The sequence below is a fragment of the Nelusetta ayraudi genome, unplaced genomic scaffold (assembly GCF_046127955.1).
Source record: "Nelusetta ayraudi isolate G7.1 ecotype Tasmania unplaced genomic scaffold, CSIRO-AGI_Nayr_v1 ptg000102l, whole genome shotgun sequence".
Classification (NCBI taxonomy): domain Eukaryota; kingdom Metazoa; phylum Chordata; class Actinopteri; order Tetraodontiformes; family Monacanthidae; genus Nelusetta; species Nelusetta ayraudi.
In genome coordinates, this window is record NW_027466152.1 from 613808 (window position 1) to 632924 (window position 19117).

The 19117-nt window shown below is 47.7% G+C and overlaps 1 protein-coding gene across 5 annotated transcripts in view; it reads right to left on the reverse strand.

Annotated features, from left to right (window-relative positions):
• Nucleotides 1–19117, reverse strand: part of adarb1b (adenosine deaminase RNA specific B1b) — a 69611-nt gene that overhangs the window by 14099 nt on the left and 36395 nt on the right. For 2 of the 5 annotated variants that reach the window (XM_076048473.1, XM_076048471.1), the window contains one exon: nucleotides 12311–12346. The exons of 1 other annotated variant lie outside the window; for it this stretch is intronic. Coding sequence is in view for 2 of the 4 variants with exons in the window: in XM_076048470.1 (XP_075904585.1) it covers nucleotides 11554–11662 (109 nt within the window). In the remaining 2 variants the exon portion in view is untranslated. Of the gene's footprint in view, nucleotides 1–11553; nucleotides 11741–12310; nucleotides 12347–19117 lie in introns of those variants that run through there. 2 more of the 5 variants (XM_076048470.1, XM_076048469.1) reach the window with 2 other exon arrangements.

The following is a 19117-nucleotide window of genomic DNA, read 5'->3' on the forward strand; positions in this document are numbered from 1 at the left end:
ATTGTGTATGTTGTTGGAAGCGACAGTGAGCAGATGCTGCTTCTTCGACATGGTTCTACAAAACGTTTTTCTGTTCAGGCGGGAAAAAAAATTAACTTTCTGAAGCAGTCCTTCATCTCTAATATTATTTTACAAATTTCAATTTGTTTTACATTACCGCTCTCCTTTTATCGACGCGTCATCTAGCTGCGCTTTGAAAAATTCCTTTTGTCAAGAGAACACTTTTTCATAAAGGAAAAAGACAGAAAAGTTTAGTGACTGACTGCAGCCATGCTGCTCATTAGTGAACTAATAGTTCTGAAAGTTTTCAACTGAGCGACTCCCCCCTCCCCCCCCAAACACCCCGACCAACCAACCATCAGTCGAGACACTTGAAAGTCTCACGGCGGCAGAAATATCGCTGAGAGCGGAGCGGAGAAGTACAGAGTGATGAAACAGACTCGCAGATTAAGTCAGATGACGGAGAGAGTGAGAGAGGGAGAGGGAGAGAGAGAGAGAGAGAGTTAAAGCGGGAGAACGATGGCTGGGCGACACGCAGCAGACTGCGCTGATTTCTCCTCCCTGCCCTCCCCCGTCTCCCATCAGCGCCCCCCATCCCTCAGCCAGACACTTTCTTCAGCTAAACTAAATGGGCTAATTAATCTGGCCTAATGGCGGGTGACAGCAAATATGCTTGCACAATTATCACCCTATTAAAGATTCATATTCCAGCCCATAATTGAAAATGAAAAGGTGGGTGGGTTGGGTGAGGGCGGGTGGGGGCGGTGGTGGTCCAGTGGAGTCACAGCAGCATCAAACTCACTCGCGCTGACACACATGACACACAGACTGGGAGCTTTTTTTTTTTTTTTTTTTTTTTTGAACTCCTGCAGTCCCCAGTAGGAGTTTGGCTGCAGCAAAATTATTCAAGGGCTTTTTTGTTTATATATTTATGATAATGTGCTTTATTTATTCATTCCAATCAAGTGATTGGAAAGGAGCAGGATGACGAAAACTTAGAGTACCTGCTCCTCTCTTAAAACAATGAACTGCTTCCATCAGATGAGTTGCCATCATCAGGCCTACATGGCCGAAACATGTTGGCGTATTGAACTATGAAGCCATGATCTAAAAAAAGACTTTTCCTATATTTTTCAACGTCGGAGGCCGTTTGTCTTCCGACTGCGTCTCATTCCTCGGCCACACCTGCACCTGCAGCGCCTCCTCCAGCCAGCCACCCGCTGCAGCAGCGGCGGAGTTTAATCAGTATGCAATGCAAATACGGCAGTCAGTCTTGATTTTCAGATGAGGCGACCTTGTTTATAAAGCTGTAACTAGCCTTCGGAAAAAAAAGGCAGAAGAAATTCAGGGGCAATCATTGTGTCGGAACGCTGCGGCGTGAGTCAAATGAGTGCTTGTGTGGGAAGTAAATCAGAAAGGTGAGCGACAAAACGACGACGACGACGACGACGAAAAAGAAAGAGAGAGGCGTCCTTCATGAATTCTTTTGAATTCCATCGAATATTAAAAGCCAATGCATTTTGCTGAGGTTAAGATGCTAATGGCGAGGAAATAAGCTCAGGTCAAAATCATTCACTCATAACAAGGTCACCATGGAGCACAGCTGAAAAGATTTCAGTCGAGTTCTGCAGAAAAGTTGTAAAAAATCCCCCGATGAAGGTTTTGAAACGTCTCCTCACTGAATCGACTCACAATGACCTGGTGCACACCGCCCTCATCGAGACTGGCAAAGAAAAAACATCAAAGACATTTAAATAAATAAAAAAAAAAAACTTGAGCAATCAGCAATATTGTCGTCATTAAAGGCCGAGAAGCCAATTTGCACAGTTGCAAGTTTATATAGTTAAGAGACAAAATGGGATGCAGAATAAATTTTTAGTCAAATCATCTACAAGAATGGGATGAAAGTGGGAAAACTATATAAAAAAAACACTTTGGTCCTCTTTATGCAGAAGCGATACAGCGTTGTCAGGTTGCCAGACGGCCGGGTTCCAGGTAATTCCAGGTAGTTCCAGGGACGGCGGAGAGATGAAAAAGAAGATGAAAAACCTCAAATTCAATCTGGCACGGCGCGAGAGAGAGAGAGAGCGAGAGAGAGAGAGCGAGAGAGTGAGAGAGAGTGAGAGTGAGAGTGAGAGAGAGAGACTGAGGGGAAATAAGGTGGTTTTGATTCGTCTGCGTTCCTGCACCGCCGCGGAGCGATAGAGCGGCGCCATCGCCCACTGCCAGGTGACAGAGGACGTGAGGGGAGGCGAGGAGGGGAGGAGGAAAGGTAAAAGGTGAGGGAGGAATAGATGATGAGAGAGAGATAGAAAATACAATCCCATTCCCAGTAAAAAGAGAATCATTATCTCCTGTGAAAGTGGAGGCGGTGAGGAGCTGCGACCCTGAGTGGAGGCGAGGTCAGCGAGCAGCCGTCCGTCACTGCAGATCACTGATCTCACACCAGCAACCCAGCGGCCACAGACACAAAGCAAAGAAAAACACCCAAAATCACATCAATAAATAACAGAGGTAGCTGGAACTCGTCAAGATCTATTTTGCCAGCACGATTGTTATTGTATTGCCTATTTATTATTTTTCAAAGAATATGATTAGAAAAGTAGATGAAGACAAAACTATTATTGTATCACAAAGTCTCGGGAATTAACTTTACTGATTTCAGGATGTATAGTTGTGTTCTAAAACTGTGGATGTTTGTGAACTGTGAATGATTTGAACTTGCAGAAACTGGCAGGTTGAAACTACACAAAGAAAAAAGCAGCACAAACAACACAAAACAAAGGTAGGCAGGACTGTTTGTTGCACACACACCGAGTACTAAAGTGAAAAGTGTGTTTAACTGCCGACATATCGGAGCGAATATAGAACGATAAAGATCACTTTTATTAAGGCGGGAATCTTTAAGGAGCGCAGGGGGAAGGAAGTGCGGAGGCGGCCGGCGCAGCATCAGCAGTATTGAGGACGCCGCGCTGGAAGGTGGCGGTGAGGCCAGGCAGAACCTTCGATTCGCCGCTCGATCGCGGCGCCGAGAAGAAAAAGAAGCCAAAGCAGCAAAGTCCTCCAACTGACCAGCAGGGGGCTCAATCTGACGGCTACAGGTCCTTAAAGCTGGGACACTGCGACACACAGGTACATTACAACAACAAAAAGGTTTGAATTTTCCTGAAAGTCTCCGGTTTTTGGGATTGTGTGTATTATAGACACATGTATAGACATATATACAGTAGATACTCAGTGTTTAGATGAAAAGACTCAACCACCTCCACTGTGGTTGAGTCCTCGCTACCTGCAGCTGACGACTGACCACCCCTGCGTCCGCCAGGCTCAGCACTGTCTGAGCATTCTGGGTAACGGAGCGGAGCGACGGCTCAGCCCGGTGCTGAGATGAATAGGTGCAGCGGACACACACACACACACACACACACACACACACACACACACACACACACACACACACACACACACACACACACACACACACACACACACACACACACACAGCTGCTGAAACCGATGACGTTTGCTGATGAAAAAGCCTCCTGATTCAAACTGTATCGACTCGTCATCTTCATCTTCATCTTCTCGATTTAATTAAAAAAAACAAAAAAAAAACTGAAATGTTTCGTTCACGTTGTTCAAGCCTTTCAGCTGCAACTAAAATCCCACATTGACTGAAGCCAACATTAAATCATCAGCGCTGCCCTTGATGCGCCACTCACATCTGCTGCTGACAGGGTTGTCGAAGTAAAACCATCAAATCATTGCTTGTGATGATGAAACCGGGGCATCATAATTAGAGCGAAACCCCCCCCCCGGAAACACGCCGGGCGTGATTAAATAAGCAGCTGCCAAAGACAATCCGAAGCTCTCATGACGACACTTTCACGTTATTTATACGACATAAAAATATAAAACAAATGGTTTTTGGTTGTTCGCTGCCTCCTCGTCACTTCCAGCCGCCCATCTGGCCTCTCGGCTGACAATCCACCGGCTTTTTATTGTGTTCCAGACTGGAGTATCTGACAGCCGCTCGTTCATCACGGTGGAGCGCTGCTAATGTGAAGGTGGAGGGAAGGAAGGTGGAGGCACCGAGTATCAATATGAATTTTTTATTTGATGGCTCTTATGAAATATTGCATCTCAGAAAGTGTCGACAGAGTCAAGGCCCACGCATGAGTGAGGGGACGCGTCATAAAGGCCGGCCGGCAGAGAAATAATGGCCACGCATGCACGCACGCACACTCGCACGCGCACACACACACACTCCTCCATCCAAATCCCACAAAAATGATGGTAAATGTTTGAAAATGGCTCACACTCCACGCTAAATCACACAAGTTTCGCACTTATTTGCCATCGCACCTACTTTTCCAACCTTTTTACGAGCTCTCACTGCACGTACAGACACACAGTCAGGCCTCTCAGGCTGCTTCAGGTGTGGTCGCTCATAAATCATCAGAGTGAAAAAGCTGTGATTCCTGCAGCCATAACACGGCAGTGGTCGAGGTGGGGAATTCACAGGGGCTCCAAAAATTTCCCTCGGAGTGAAAAACAGCTTGGACTGGATTCTGCTGTTGGCACTGGCTTGTTTTTTCCCCAGTCGGTCACCAGGCTGGCCACACGTGGCTGGAGCGGCGTCCCAAACCTCCAAACAGGATTTGTACGTTGGCCCACCAACCGACTCACAACCAACAGATCAGTAATCCGTATGGACTGTTTGTTCGACAGCAGGGGAATTTTTCACATTTCTTTGTATGTATTTATTATTGATTTACTTATTAAATTGGACATTGCTGGAAATAGAAACAGACAAAATACGCTTGTATGAAACCACATTTGATGCTAATTAAAAATATCATCCACCCAATGGTGACGATCGACTGTCCCACTGACAAACTCACAGGCAGTTAGTTGAACGTGTATAATAATAATAATAATAATAATAATAATAATAATAATGATAATGATAATAGTAACAGTTGTACATGGAGCCACATTCAAGGGAAGGTAAAACCACCTGGACCTTTTTTTGATGTCACATCTTCCAGGGTGCAACAATCACTGGGACTCGAACTTGAACTTCAATTGATTGGTTACTTGTGCCAACTGTGTCCATGCAGCTGCTTGCTCACGTAACACAAATCCAGCAGTCACGCTGGGAAAACAGAAAAGCCAAAGAAACAACACTGAGTCAACCACACTGTAGCTTTGCTGTCTTGGTGAAGACAAACAGAGTCTGGACAGTGTTCTGCGTTGGGAAGCGAGGCGAAGACCAGCGACCTCCACCAGCAGAGGAACCAGAGGGAATTGCTGCTGCTTTGCAATGACTTTATATGGTTTCCTCGCCGATCAGAACCCTGACGCACGCGAGACGAATACCAAGAACCTGAGATAAGTGCAAATTTAGCCTGGTCAAGACTTGTCTGTGAATGAAAAGCCACAAGTGAACCCACAAAGTTCCCTTACACACAAAAGTGGATCTCGTCAGCTACAGGTCAAGGGCCGCACACGCTTCCTTCACACCACTCCAGGTACGACGGTTTTGAAGACGCCGAATGAGAAACGTGCCAGAAATTATCGGCGTCTGCGACATTTTTCTGGGTTCTTACAATCAGCGTTATCACAGTATGACAACATTTACACAACATTTACAAGAGCGGCTAATATCGCACAGCAGTGTTTGTTCTGGCTACGCAAGCACTGCTCCCCCCCCCCAAAATCTTCTCCCACTGTTAGTATGACGTGGCTCCTGAGTTAAATATCCTATTTAGGCAAAGAAGTGCAGCTGTTGGAAGGCATGTGAAGGGAAGTGGAGAAACACAGCTGGAAATAAGTGGCGCTACACTTTCTGCTGCCAGAGGAAACAGAGCGACACGCATGGCACACTGAGAAAACTGGGAGGAGACACAATAACGCGACACAACACGCAAAACAAAAGCCAACACAAAAACAGAGATGAGAATTTAAAGAGGGGGAACAGATCGAAGGAGGGCTGGAGGCCAAAATGAGGAATCGAAGACGAGATGAAAGAGGGGGAGAGAAAGTGGACAGAGACAAATGGCTGCTGGAAATGGTTGTTGCCTCGCCGACAGCCTCTCACAGCGCCGCTAACACAGACTGATCGGCCCGCTGGGCCGCTCCACTCCTCCACACCCGCCCTCCGTCTCTCCCTCCATCTCTCTCTCTCTCGTTCCTTCATATTTCTCCCCAAAAAACAAAGCCCAAAACAAAATATATTGAAATATATATATTTTGCTTTTGTCCATTCAATCGATAACCCGGCCCGACCTCATGAACTAAACACAAAGACAACCAATTAAAAAACAAACTAGATGAAGTTGGTAGTTTACAGCAGCAGGTCCAACCAGTGGGGGCGCCGCTGGCATCCAGGAGGAGCAAAGACCAAGAGGAGCGTGAGAAATGATGGTTAGCCAGGTTAGCTGGACTGTCAGCAGCACTAAAATCCCATCACTTCCTCCAATCAGCTCCTGGCAGGCTGCTCATTACCTGCAGCCAGGGAGCTTTAATAAAAACGGGATTGCGGCCCGTTCCTCTTTCTTAAGAGAGAAGTGACAACGTCCTTTTGTCTCTTTGCCAGGCACCGCCGTCTCGTCCCCCGACCCCCCCTGTAGAGCGGAAGAGGTAATGCGGCGTAATGAAGTACACGTGTGGCTGTCGGTGACCTAATGAAGAGAGGTCACGGCAGGGAGGGAAGTGGCCGCCGCGCCGCCTGATTGAAACTGATGGGCCAAGGTAAAGAGAAGGGTGGAGGAGAACAGGAGGAGGGGCCACCCGGCCATCTCATCACACACACACACACACACACACACGACCGCACGTGACCACCAGTCCATTATTCAATTTGGCCTCTCTAATGGCGGCTGGATCAGGCTGCCAGGAGCCATTTGCCTCGGCCACCGCCGTCGCTGGACGTTAACGCTCTTCCTCTGGGCTGAATATTAAGAGGAGGACGTTTAGATGTTTGACGCCTCACGGCTTCCAGCCAATCAGGGAGCGGAGCTGCATCGGCCCAGCAGAGGTGCAACCGCTGCTCGTCTGCATGAAGCCCAGAGTCTCGCTGTCGTCCAACTCGCTCCTCGTCAAAGGTTTTAAACCCACCACAAAAACACCACAAAAACCTGGTGGCTATGACATCACGTATCACTGCTGAAGCCAAAAAAGTCAAAATGACATTTACTGGGATGTGGTGGAAGAAAGTGTTAGAGAAATGTCTAATTTATTATGTAAAGCCTTTATAATCGACTCAGGCTATCAGTGGCACCAACTGCTCTTTGTTTGCTTCAGTCTTTTCAGACTCTCTCTCCTCTTTTTCGTTGTGTGGCAGCAAAATGTATTTGACAACTTTTGATTTATGACACACACAGCCACCGCCCGCTGCCTGCGGGGGTGAAGGAAGGAAGGAGGGAGGGAGGGAAGGAAGGAAGGAAGGAGTGTTTTCTGAGTGCAGCAGCAACGTGCATCACGTTGTGCTCGATGCTCAGGAGGCCAAACAGCAACAAAGGTAGAGAAGCTCCGCCCATTAAAAACACCTGTGGCAGCGTGTGGAACAGCCCAGCGACTCTCTGACACTCTGCCGCCTCTGAGTCCCTCTGCCCCAAACATTTTACACCAACAACAGGAAACAGAGAAAAAGGGAGTTTAAGATGCAAGGATGCTTTGAAACTGATTTATTGCAACCATGAAGAATCCCATGCAGGGCTCAGGGCTCCACCGAGCGTTGCCTGCTTCCCTTCCCAGTGTGAACAGTTAATGCAGCTCCAGTTGATGCAACCACTGTCCAATGGGGGAACAAAAAGAAGAAAAAAAAAATGTACTAAAAAGCCTTCAAAACCTTCAACCATTCGTTCAGTTTCACCTGACGTCTGACCCGGGAGCTTGACAGTGTTCCTGCACGTCTACCTGAGGCTCCACCTGTCATCATCATCTCCTCCTCCAGCCTCCTCCTCCTCCTCCCCCTCCCCCTCCTCGCCCCAGTGCTCAACAGCTACGACCGTTTGTCAAATTCAAGGCCGGTGGTCGGGCCACCGAGGGGTTAGCACGCCAACACCCACGTGAAGGGCAAGGAGGGAGGGGGAGAGGGAGGGAGGGAGGGAGGGAGGGAGGGAGGAAAGTCTGGAAGAAACAAAGAAAAGAAAAGGAAAAAACCACTGCGTCAGGAAGTGAACGCTGCCTGCCTGTGATTTGTGCGCGAGCGACATCTCCCAGTTTGAATTTCACACCTGGTGCGCTCGCTCAAGTCGGGCCGGCGTGATGGAGCTGGTAGAGGAGGCTGGGGGTGGGAGGGGTGGAGGTGTTGGGACTCGCTGCATGAAAGAGGCTGTGACAGCTGACAGGAGGAGGGAGAGGGAGAGCAAACAGCCCCGAGAGGGGAGGGAGGTTGGAGGTGAGGAGGGAGGAAATACGGCGCTGAAGGAGAGAGATGAGGCCGAGGGAGGGGAAGCAGAACTTTCTCTCCAGTGAGATTATGAGGTTTAATGAAAATCAAATGAGGAAGCTGGTTTTGGTTTTGGGGGTCTCCATCACCTTTAGAATTCAGCAAAACCTAAATATGGCAATAAAAACTGGTGATGGACAAAGCTAAACGTGGAAAAACCTCTTGTTTTGATTTTATTTAGAAAAAGCTGTGATGGAAGCGCAGCTCCAGCCTGGTTTAGTTGAGTCCAAGCTGGAGATTGATGGAGAGGAAAAACCTGGTGGAAGTTGTGTGCAGCCGCCGCCCCTCGCTCTTCCTGCCGCTCTCTTCAAGTTACAAAAGCTCATCTTGAGATTTTCTGCTGGCGCGGCAGAACAACGGGGCCTCGCTTCCCCCGTTTTCCATATCTCATACACAGTCCATTGGGTGGCGTCGCCTCACACAGTCACGGCTGGGCACATTTATGAGAGATGCATTCCAGAAACTTATCACTGGCCAGATATTGCTCGGGCTCAGCGTTTTGAAAGTCACCCTGCTCTGTATGCTAATTCTCTAATGCAGCTGCGTCACTCGCAAGGTCACGTCGTCGGTGGACGCAGAGCGGCTGCGGATTAACAGGCAAACTGGAGAAAAGTTACCACGAATAACCAAGCAAATGAAATACGAAAATGTGATTCTAGTTGCGTGTTGGTCATACAATTCTGTTGAAAAAAGAGAAAAATTGTAAATAAAAAAAAAATATGTCAGCCCTGAGTTAAGAAAAAGTTTTCTGTCAAGATTACTTCAGTTCCAGTTAAACTTTTTGTTTAAAGTGACAAATTCAACATCCTCTTATTATATCTAATGATGTCAGATTGTTATAGGTTACAATCAACTTGGAATTTTGAGAAAAATTTCATTGCATTATTTTAACGCCTTCACTAAATTCCTCCAGTCTGTCTGCAGCCTCAGCTGTCATTATGATTTGTGCATTGTTGTTGTTTTTTCCAACTTCAGTGATTTCCTGATGCGCTTTGGGTTTCTGCTGTCAAACTCTTCACTGTGTTGATCATTTCCGAACCATTTCAACTGTTTGATGAAATTGTCTTTCACACTATTCAGTTGATTTCAACCCTGGACTCGTCTTCACCTTCATTCAAGCTGAGTCACAAAGTGCCAGCAGCCTTCGACTCCACTGTGCCAGCAACCTTTAACTAAGACCTGACCTCCACCTCACACTTAGCATTAGCGGCGAGCCTGCTAAGCGCCGCAGCTTTACGCCACTTGGTAACTTATCGGAAGGCTTCAGGCTTTAATCTGACTGAGGAAGCAACCAGATGAATCCAGAAAGTCCCTCTTCCTCCTTTCTCCCCTCGGCGGCTGTTAAAAAGTGCCACTCTCACTCCCCGGGGTGATAAGGCAGGGTGGGAGACTGCAGAGCGGTGTAATGCTGATGGACGCAGTCATTCTCTGAGTGAGCAGAGTGTGAACCCGGCACTCGCAGTGCAGCATCAGCACAGGTGGATTTACTCGGATGAATGGACTCGGGAAGAGTGTGTGTGTGGGGGGGGGTAGTGGGGGGGTGAGGTGGTGGGACACGGCTCATACTGGCACCGAGCTGTGGCCGCCTCAGTAATTACCAGCTGGACTGTTCCAGGATAATCTCTGCAGGAGGAGGAGAGGAGCTCCGAGGTCGCCAGGCTGCGCGGTTCCGACCAAACTCTCAGCCCAGGAGCAGGAAGAAGCAGCTGGCAGCCAGTGAGAGCGGAGCTGCTGCTGCTGCTGCTGCTGCTGCTGCCACCGGCAGACGCAGCAGGAACAGCGGTTTGATCGCAGCGGGACGACGCTCCCCCGTTAGAAGAGGAGAAGAAGAGGAGGAGGATTTCCTCCTGGTCTGCGTGCTGCTTTGGTGATGCAGTAACAGTGATGCAACCAGTCAAGAAAATCCTCTTTTCATTTTTGATAAAATGGAACCTGTTGTCTTTTTTTTCCTCTCTTTCATTATTTCACAGTCACAGCATTGAAACACAAGACAAATATATCAATCATGTCATCAATAAATCTATTGTGTGTTTTTTAGCAGTTAATTTTATATGAAGTGTGTCATCTCTTACTGGCATCCCTGCTGTTGTTGTTTAACTGTCTCTGTTAAATCTCTCCTGTAAACTCAACCTGAGTCGCTGACTCCAGTTAGGTTGTTTTTTTTTATTCTAGGGACAAAGATATATATATTACTTTAATGCTTAATGCTGGATGTCTGCAGAAATTGTTTGCTCTCAGGTTCATTCTTAATTATTATTTTCTTCTTCTTTTTCACAACATAAGATTATTGATCAATTTGCTGTTTGACTACATTTACCCGCTTTACAAAATATAATATTACATTTATACATCAATAGTTTATTGAAAACTGAAATTGGTGCTGTCACCATGCTGTAGACATTTTAATCAATATAACATACATGAACTAAACTAATTACTGAGAAGAATGATACCGTTGCCATTATTTTAGTCTGATGAAATTTAAAATATAATAAAAATCAACATTTTGCAAAACAGAGGCGGCGCCTCACAACGCTGAGTAAGGAAATGTAACACAAACCTATTTGAGTGAGGTTTCTGTAGTTTATTCAAACCAACAAACAAACAAAATTAGGACTTTCATTTTTATCTTATACTCAGACTTCAAGTCAAAGAGTTCCATAGAGGTTCTTTTTAAACAATTGAAATAAATGTTACCCTATTTTCTCCATAGAAATTAAACTCAAGTTAGTATAGATTTCAATAAATGTCCTTCTGCAGTCCAGTTTCTCTTTAAAGAGCCAACTTTTTCTGAGTTCAAGAAAAAAAAGTCACAGATCATCCAACACCTGCTCAGAGAATTTACTTCAACAAATGAAGAAACACTCAACCACTCAACCAGAAATCATTCCGTCAGGACTGAAGCGCTGTGACAAAGTGTCGGTTACACACAGAAGAGTTGCAGAAGTGCAAAGCAGTGTTTGGAAATGCTTTAAAGCTCAACTTAAAGTAAGTCCAGCAAACATTTGATCAACCAGCTTCTGCGTGGCCAGAACCTGCACGCCATAAAGTACAGTCACAGCCTCCGTCCCTGCTGCTGCTGCGGCCGGGGTTACCTTTGCGTTCGGAGCGTTTCTTGCGCCTCCTCTTGAACCGGCGTCGGATCAGGCAGTAATAGGAGCCCGGGTTCTGCCCATCGTTGGCCAGCAGGGCCATGGCCAGCATCCTATCCAGCGGCTGCAAACGACTGCGGAGCGAAGCTCAGCGCAGAGCTCAGCCACTCTGTGACTGCACACACCTGCAGCGAGCCTTCCTGTCTGTCTGCCTCCTCCTCCTACTCCTCCTACTCCTCCTCCTCCTACCCTGGCTGTTGATTCCATCTCTGCCCTATCAGTGGCAGGCGAGCCAGAAAGTGTGGGAGGGGCCTGGAGGAGAGTCTCCTGCCTGCACATGGCCGTCAGTCCGCACAGAACAGGGACCGCCGCTCCTCCCTCATCATCCCCTGTTCCCATCCCCTGTGCCGGCATCCACTGCCATCCGCACAACTGCTCTCTCATCCTCACACAAGCAACCAGCGATCAAACACAATCCTCCAAATCTTCAAACTCGCTTATTTAAAAAAAAAGAAGAAAAAGACAAAGCATTTGCTCATCTAACATCTTCCCAGTCAGAAAAGTAAATATTTAGAGTTAATAAATACCCCCTCCGGCTGGGCTGCAAGTCAGGAAGCGACACTCTGTCTCCCTCTAGTGGTCATTTATTGCAATTGCATCCCTGAGCGATACATTGAAGAAGAGTGCTTACACGATAGATAGATAGATAGATAGATAGATAGATAGATCAGAAAAGGTGAATAATGTTAAATAAACTCACCCTGAGCGCTGCTTTAATGTCTGCTCTTATCGAAACCTGCGGAGAAAGGAAAGATGCTCAGTGTTAAAGAAACATTAAAACTGAACTCAGGTCAGTTGAGGATTTAGACTGAAGTGTTCCATCCGTTCTTCAACAAACATGGGCAGTGTTAAATGCTGCCACTAGGAGGCGCCATAGGCTGGTGTGACACACCTCAAGACTTGTGCTATTTTTTCAGCTGCACCCCAGATATCCAATCATTGTTATCGTCTGTTTTGCATCATGCTTCAGGACACACACCAGAATATATATATATATATATAAAAACAACATAGTGAGATCACAGCCAGCCAGTAGAAATGATTATTTCTCTCCTCCCAGCAAACAAGTGCAGGATTTTATTGCCAGAACAACTGATGACTGCTGTGCTTTCCTTTTTTTTCTCCGCATGAAATGTATTGCTCAATTACAATTATTGCAAAAGTCAGCGGTGTGCATTCTGACAATATAGATGTGGGAAGAAAAGCACAAGGCACACCAGCAGCACCACTGCACTCGCTGCCTCTGTTCTTCACCATCAGTTCACTGCTTTCCAAAGTGCTTTTTAAAGCAATTTTTACAATTGATTTCACTATAGGGCGACACGGTGGCGCAGTGGTTAGCGCTGCCGCCTCACAGCAAGAAGGTTGTGGGTTTGATTCCGGGGCCCGGACCTGGGAACTTTCTGTGTGGAGTTTGCATGTTCTCCCTGTGTCTGCGTGGGTTCTCTCCGGGTTCCCCGGCTTCCTCCCACACTCCAAAAACATGCAATTGAACACTCTAAATTGTCCGTAGGTGTGCATGTGAGTGTGAATGGTTGTTTGTTTCTATGTGGCCCTGCAATGAACTGGCGACTTGTGCAGGGTGTTACCCTGCCTTCGCCCTAAGACAGCGGGGAGAGGCTCCAGCAGACCCCCGTCAGTCTGAATAGGAATAAGCGGGTATAGAAGATGAATGAATGAATTATTTCACTATATGGAGACTGAGGACCTCTGCTGGCGGAACTTTGAACCAAAGCCTACAACATTTGTGTCAACAATTTCAAAATCATTCATGTCAGTTTGAGAATTAATATATCATGTGATTGAAAGAAAACCCTCAGCAGCCGATGAATAGTACTTCTTAATATTGTTTTCTTTTAGTTTTAGATGTTGAGATTGTCGGTGTGGCAGTAAAGAACACACTGATGAAAAGGTTTCCAAGCTTCCAGTGGAAAACAGAGGAACACACACGGTGAAGCAGAGGTCACGAGGGGGCGTAAAAATAAAGAGTGTGTGACGATGTTGGACTTGGCGAGAGAAAGTTTTTCAAGGCACAGATTTACAGGAAGGTAAAAAAAAAGAAGAGTGAAAGTCTGAGCTGGTGAGTTTCTTCCTGCTGCGGTTCCAACAGGCAGGCGGAATGTCTGGGAGTCTGTCCCAAAAAGGAAACGGTGACCTTAAAGTGCAACTCGGCACAAAACCCATTCATGCTTCTGCTCTTCACCAGCCGAGCGGGACAGTGGCTGCCTGCAACAGCGCCCTCTGCTGGCAGTTCACTTCCATTTATGATGGAGGAAGACCCAATCCGCTCACACGGCCTTGATGTTATGATGCACGCGCCACAGAGCGGACCTGATGATGCACAACTGCCAACAATCAGGTTTGATCGGCAGCAGCTCTAATCCTCCTTCCTATCCTCCCTCTCCTCCTACTCCCCCCTCTCCTCCCTCTCCTCCCTCTCCTCCTACTCCTCCCCCTATCCTCCCTCTCCCCCCCTCGTCCCTCTCCTCCTACTCCTCCTACTCCTCCCTTTCCCCCCTCTCCTCCTACTCCCCCCTCTCCTCCTACTCCTCCCCCTCCTCCCCCTCCTCCCTTTCCCCCCTCTCCTCCTACTCCCCCCTCTCCTCCAACTCCTCCCCCTCCTCCCTCTCCTCCTACTCCTCCCTCTCCTCCTACTCCTCCCTCTCCCCCTACTCCTCCCTCTCCTCCCTCTCCTCCCTCTGTTCTGTCGGAGGTTCGCACCGCAGGGAAATAAAGTTACGATCATCCAGCCTGGATTTAAAAGCAGCGCAGGACTCAAAATAACAAGTCGACTCTCAACAGTGCAGTTTGACACAGAACCATTGACATAAAAACAACAAGGACCCTGTGGAAGTGTCACAGGGAGCCGGTCCAGACCAGGAAACTGTGGTGACGCCATCTGCTGTCGGCATAAACTCACCGCGACTCCAAAGCGCCAAAAATAGACTTTTATTCAAGGCTTTTTTTCCCCTTTTTTTTAACCACTCATAAATGTGGTCTTCAGTTCCGCGGACAGAGCAGACCTGCAGGGAGTGACTGATGTGGAACCACCGAGCCGCCTTCAGAGTGTTTGCAGAGAAAATTGGAAAATAATTATTTTGTTTATGTTGCGTTCAAGACGACGTCGTTTTGCTCTCAGTGAAAATGAAAACTGTCTCTATTGTAGAGGCTCTGATGAACCTTGAACTCTGGCTCAGATCACACAGACAGACACAGAGAGCGAGACAGACAATCATGACAGCAACATCAATTTTGGATGTTTTGTTTTAACTGGCGTCTATCTAAATCCAACATGTGGGAAGAGTCGATGTCGTTAAAATATTATTGAGATAAATTTACTACGCTATTTCAAATCCACAGGCCGGCTATAAATACCAAATACGGACCCCAAAACCACGAGTGCGTCCCGCAATATGGAATAACTGAGTCGGATGGAGGAGGAAAGAAGAAAAGAACTCTGAACTTTCTGTTGCGGCAAAGCAGGGAGAGGAAGATGGAGAGGAAGAAAAGGAGGGTCTTTAAGAGCTTGGTGTGTGTGTGTGTGTGTGTGTGTGTGTATCATCGAAGTATGCAGGAAGGATGGAGGGATAAACAGGACTCCTGAGTGAACCGCTACCAAATCACCAGCGAAGGAGGAGGAGGAAGATGTGGAGAAGAGGGAGGAGGTGGGGGAGGAGGGTGGAGGGGAGTGCGGAGGGAGGGCCAGATTTAGGTAGCAGAGCGGTCGATTATGAAAGAGAGGTCGTTACGAAAGAAGGACGAGAGAGACTTACAGTCAAGTGCACATGATGAGAGGAGTGCGTGACTGTAACCCTGCACTCCTGGTCTCCAGCCAAAAACTAGGCCAATGGCTCCGTAAACACACACACACACACACACACACACACACACACACACACACACACACACACACACACACACACACACACACAGTAGCCATTAAATGCTACCCCTCCCTCTGACCTAGCTTTAGTCCTCTCTGAGTCTGACACACACACACACACACACACACACACACACACACACACACACACACACACACACACACACACGGGGACACATTTTTAATGAAACCGCTGTTTAATTGAATGTGTATGAGTTTGAGATTTATGGTGGACAGAACATTGACCACCACCACCACCACCAGCACCAGCAGCACCAGCACCCAGCCCGCCACCCACTGAGCTGCTGCGGAACTGTCAGCCACTGTTGTTGTTGTTGTTGTTGGACGGAGACTCGTCCAGCAGAGGGCGGCATTGCAACAAGTTTATTGCCTATGAAGCAGCGGGACGCAGATGCTCATTTATGTAATTATGGCCGTCAGAGAAGCCGAGCGGTTTGTGTGACTGGGAATCGGCTGCTTTCTGATGAGACGCATTTACATGTTTTGGCCAAAAAGATGTGAGGGGCAGCCAGCTTCTTAATCCGGCCCGGCGAACAAAAGAAATTCTATTAATAGTCCGTCATGAAACAGCTGTATTTCATCCCCGTTTCCAGTGTTTTCAGTCATTTCAATGAAGAGCTGAACGCCGTGCGGCTTCAAAGACGCTGATTGTGTTGCAACTTTGATTTTGTTCATTTTCAGTTGACATTAAAGCAACATGTTTCCAACATATCCCATGATATATATTTTTCCTCCTATGAGGTGGATAGCCAAAACACTCCATCCATCTGCTGCTGCTCCGCTACCCCCCTCTGTCACATTTTAGAACCGACTGTGGCCCCACCAGTCAAACAGTTGGACCGAGACGAGACCCAGTGAAAATGCCTCTGGTCTGAGACGAGACCGAGTCCCTTACAAAGTGGTCTGGAGACCAGGACCAACCTCCAGTATTACAACACTAGTTGGAGGGAGGCCACGCCCACCCAGAGGAGGTTGCAGGGAGGCCCCGCCCAGCGCCGGGAGCCGCCGCTGGAACCAATGTGGACTCCCAGTGGAAGAGTTCAGCTCCTATTTTCAGGAATACTGAGAGTCAGTGACAATAAAACACAGGGTGGCCGGCAGGGAGCTCGGAAAATAAGCTGCTTAACCAGAAGTTGTGGACGAGTTGGCTGCTCTGTTTTTAACCGGCCTGTCTGGCATGTTTGAGCGGATGTTTTCTTTTTTTTCCCGGAGGGACAAAAATGCAATGGGTTATTCTACGAGAAGTCGGACATGGCGGGTGAAGGCCAGTCACGCTGAGACACTGTGTGCGAGTCGTCGAGCATTTTAGACGAGGCCAATTTAAAGTTACAGATGACAAAACTGGGTTCATTCCCTTTAAATGATGATGTAACACCGAGTCGATGATGAAGTGCGACTGCCGTGTCCTTGCAGAACCACCGCCCTCCTCCTCCTCCTCCTCCTCCTCCTCCTCATGACACGTCACAGCATCGTTTCCCTGTTTATCTCCCTCCCTCCTCGTCGACGGAGCCGCTGTTGTAACAGCACAGACAACCGGGGCAACCTGAGGTAACGGTGAGAAGGGAAAATAAAGCAGCAGCCGTGATGCGTTGAGACGCACGCCGGGAACCGGAGCGACGGAAAAGAGGCGGGAAAGACGCAGCAAAGGCCGAGTCAATGTCGAGCTTCATTTACACTCCAGTCCCTGCGGCCCAGAGAGAAGCAGATGACAGTTTCCCCCTGAAACTGTTGGCTTACTCAGGCTGACACACACACACACACACACACACACACACACACACACACACACTCAAAGGTTTTTACGGCACTGCAATGCAGTTTGACATTGAGGATAATGACTGTTTCTCACACACACACACACACACACACACACACACACACACACACACACACACACACACACACACACACACACACACACACACACACATTTAGACAAAGCACAACAGGACTGTCAAGGTGAGGGCTGGTGGTCACACACCGACTGAAGAGGGAAACTAAGGCCTCCCTTCCTCTAGGGGGCGAAGGAGGGCTCTGTCTGGGCGGTGGGCGGAGCTTTGCTGTGGCAGGTGAGTGTTGCACCTGTCGCAATGCCATGATGCACTTCTGCATGACACCACACAAGGCCATAGTAAACAAGAGAACACGCTGCAGCTTTCAGAAGAAGAAAAAAAAATGATTCGCTGACATTTTCAGTTTCAACACCCAACCTGTTCATGTTGCTCACACAGCGGCACTTCACACAGCGAAACCATGTTTGCCTGAAAGAGGACGACCAGAAGGTCACATCCTGCAGTGTGTGTATTTTTCTTATTTTCTGAATTTTATGCAATAATAAAGTGTTGAAGGAAACCCCCCTGGGGGGGGGGGGACACCCACAACACATCACAAGATGATGACACCCTTTGAACAACAAAGCAGCAAATTGTGACGACAGTCTGCTGGATCAGCAAGGAAGAGAAAAAACAATCTCTCTCTCTCTCTCTCTCTCTCTCTCTCTCTCTCTCTCTCTCTCTCTCTCTCTCTCTCTCTCTCTCTCTCTCTCTCTCTCTCTCTCTCTCTCTCTCTCTCTCTCTCTCTCTCTCTCTCTCTCTCTCTCTCTCTCTCTCTCTCTCTCTCTCTCTCTCTCTCTCTCTGATGCCGACGCAGGTGTGCATCTGCATCCTGCATCAAAGATCCAGTGTGTGTGTGTGTCCTCTCCTCTCTTGTTAAGTCTATCTGGGTCAACTATCTGGGAAGTAGCCAAAGCTTTGGTGGAGTGGGCAGTTAGCCATCACAGCTGGATGTGTCCACGCACACACACAAGTGCACACACACACACACAACCACCTAGTAACATCTGCAGCGAAGCGCCCCCCCCCCCACCCCCCCCCAGGCCAACGTCCAGCGGTGCCACCTCAGCTCTCATGTTTTTCTTTCGTCCTCACGTGGGGGTTTTTTTGTATTTTTTTCGGCCGCACGAGGGTGTGTGTTTATGTACGCTTGAGGAGACGGACACGCTCCTACGGCAGTGAGTTGGTGCCAGCTGCGTAGGAATGTGGCATTGGCCGTTGCCATTACGACTGGATGCTGCTCTCAGGTTGAGAATGTGCAGATAGGATTACAGAGACACAAAGTGTTGGGAAACTAGGCCAAGGCCCTTTTGTGTTCACATCTATGTGTGTGTGTGTGTGTGTGTGTGTGTGTGTGTGTGTGTGTGTGTGTGTGTGTGTGTGTGTGATGGTACAGAGGGTATCCAGTGTTGGAGGCAGAAACTAGTATTTGTCGAAAAGCAAAAGGCAACGTTTGTGGGAAGTTGCTGCCCTTCAGTGAGTTGACGTAAAACCTTTCAATGCACTTTTAAAAGAATATCAACATTTTTGAAAATTTCAGTAACAAACACAAAATTAGAAAACAAAACATCCTTCTAATTTGCAAGATAAAAGCTTGTCTTAGTCTTCTGAAGTATTGGTGCAAAATGCGTAAAATGTGCAAAATGTTTGCAACGTGAGATTATTAAGTCTGTCCTGGTTGACGAGCAGCGTTCCTATCGGCCACATCATGAGGAATTTTTATTTTGGCCCCAAAAAAAAATTGTCCTCAGGCATGATAATAATTTTCCAC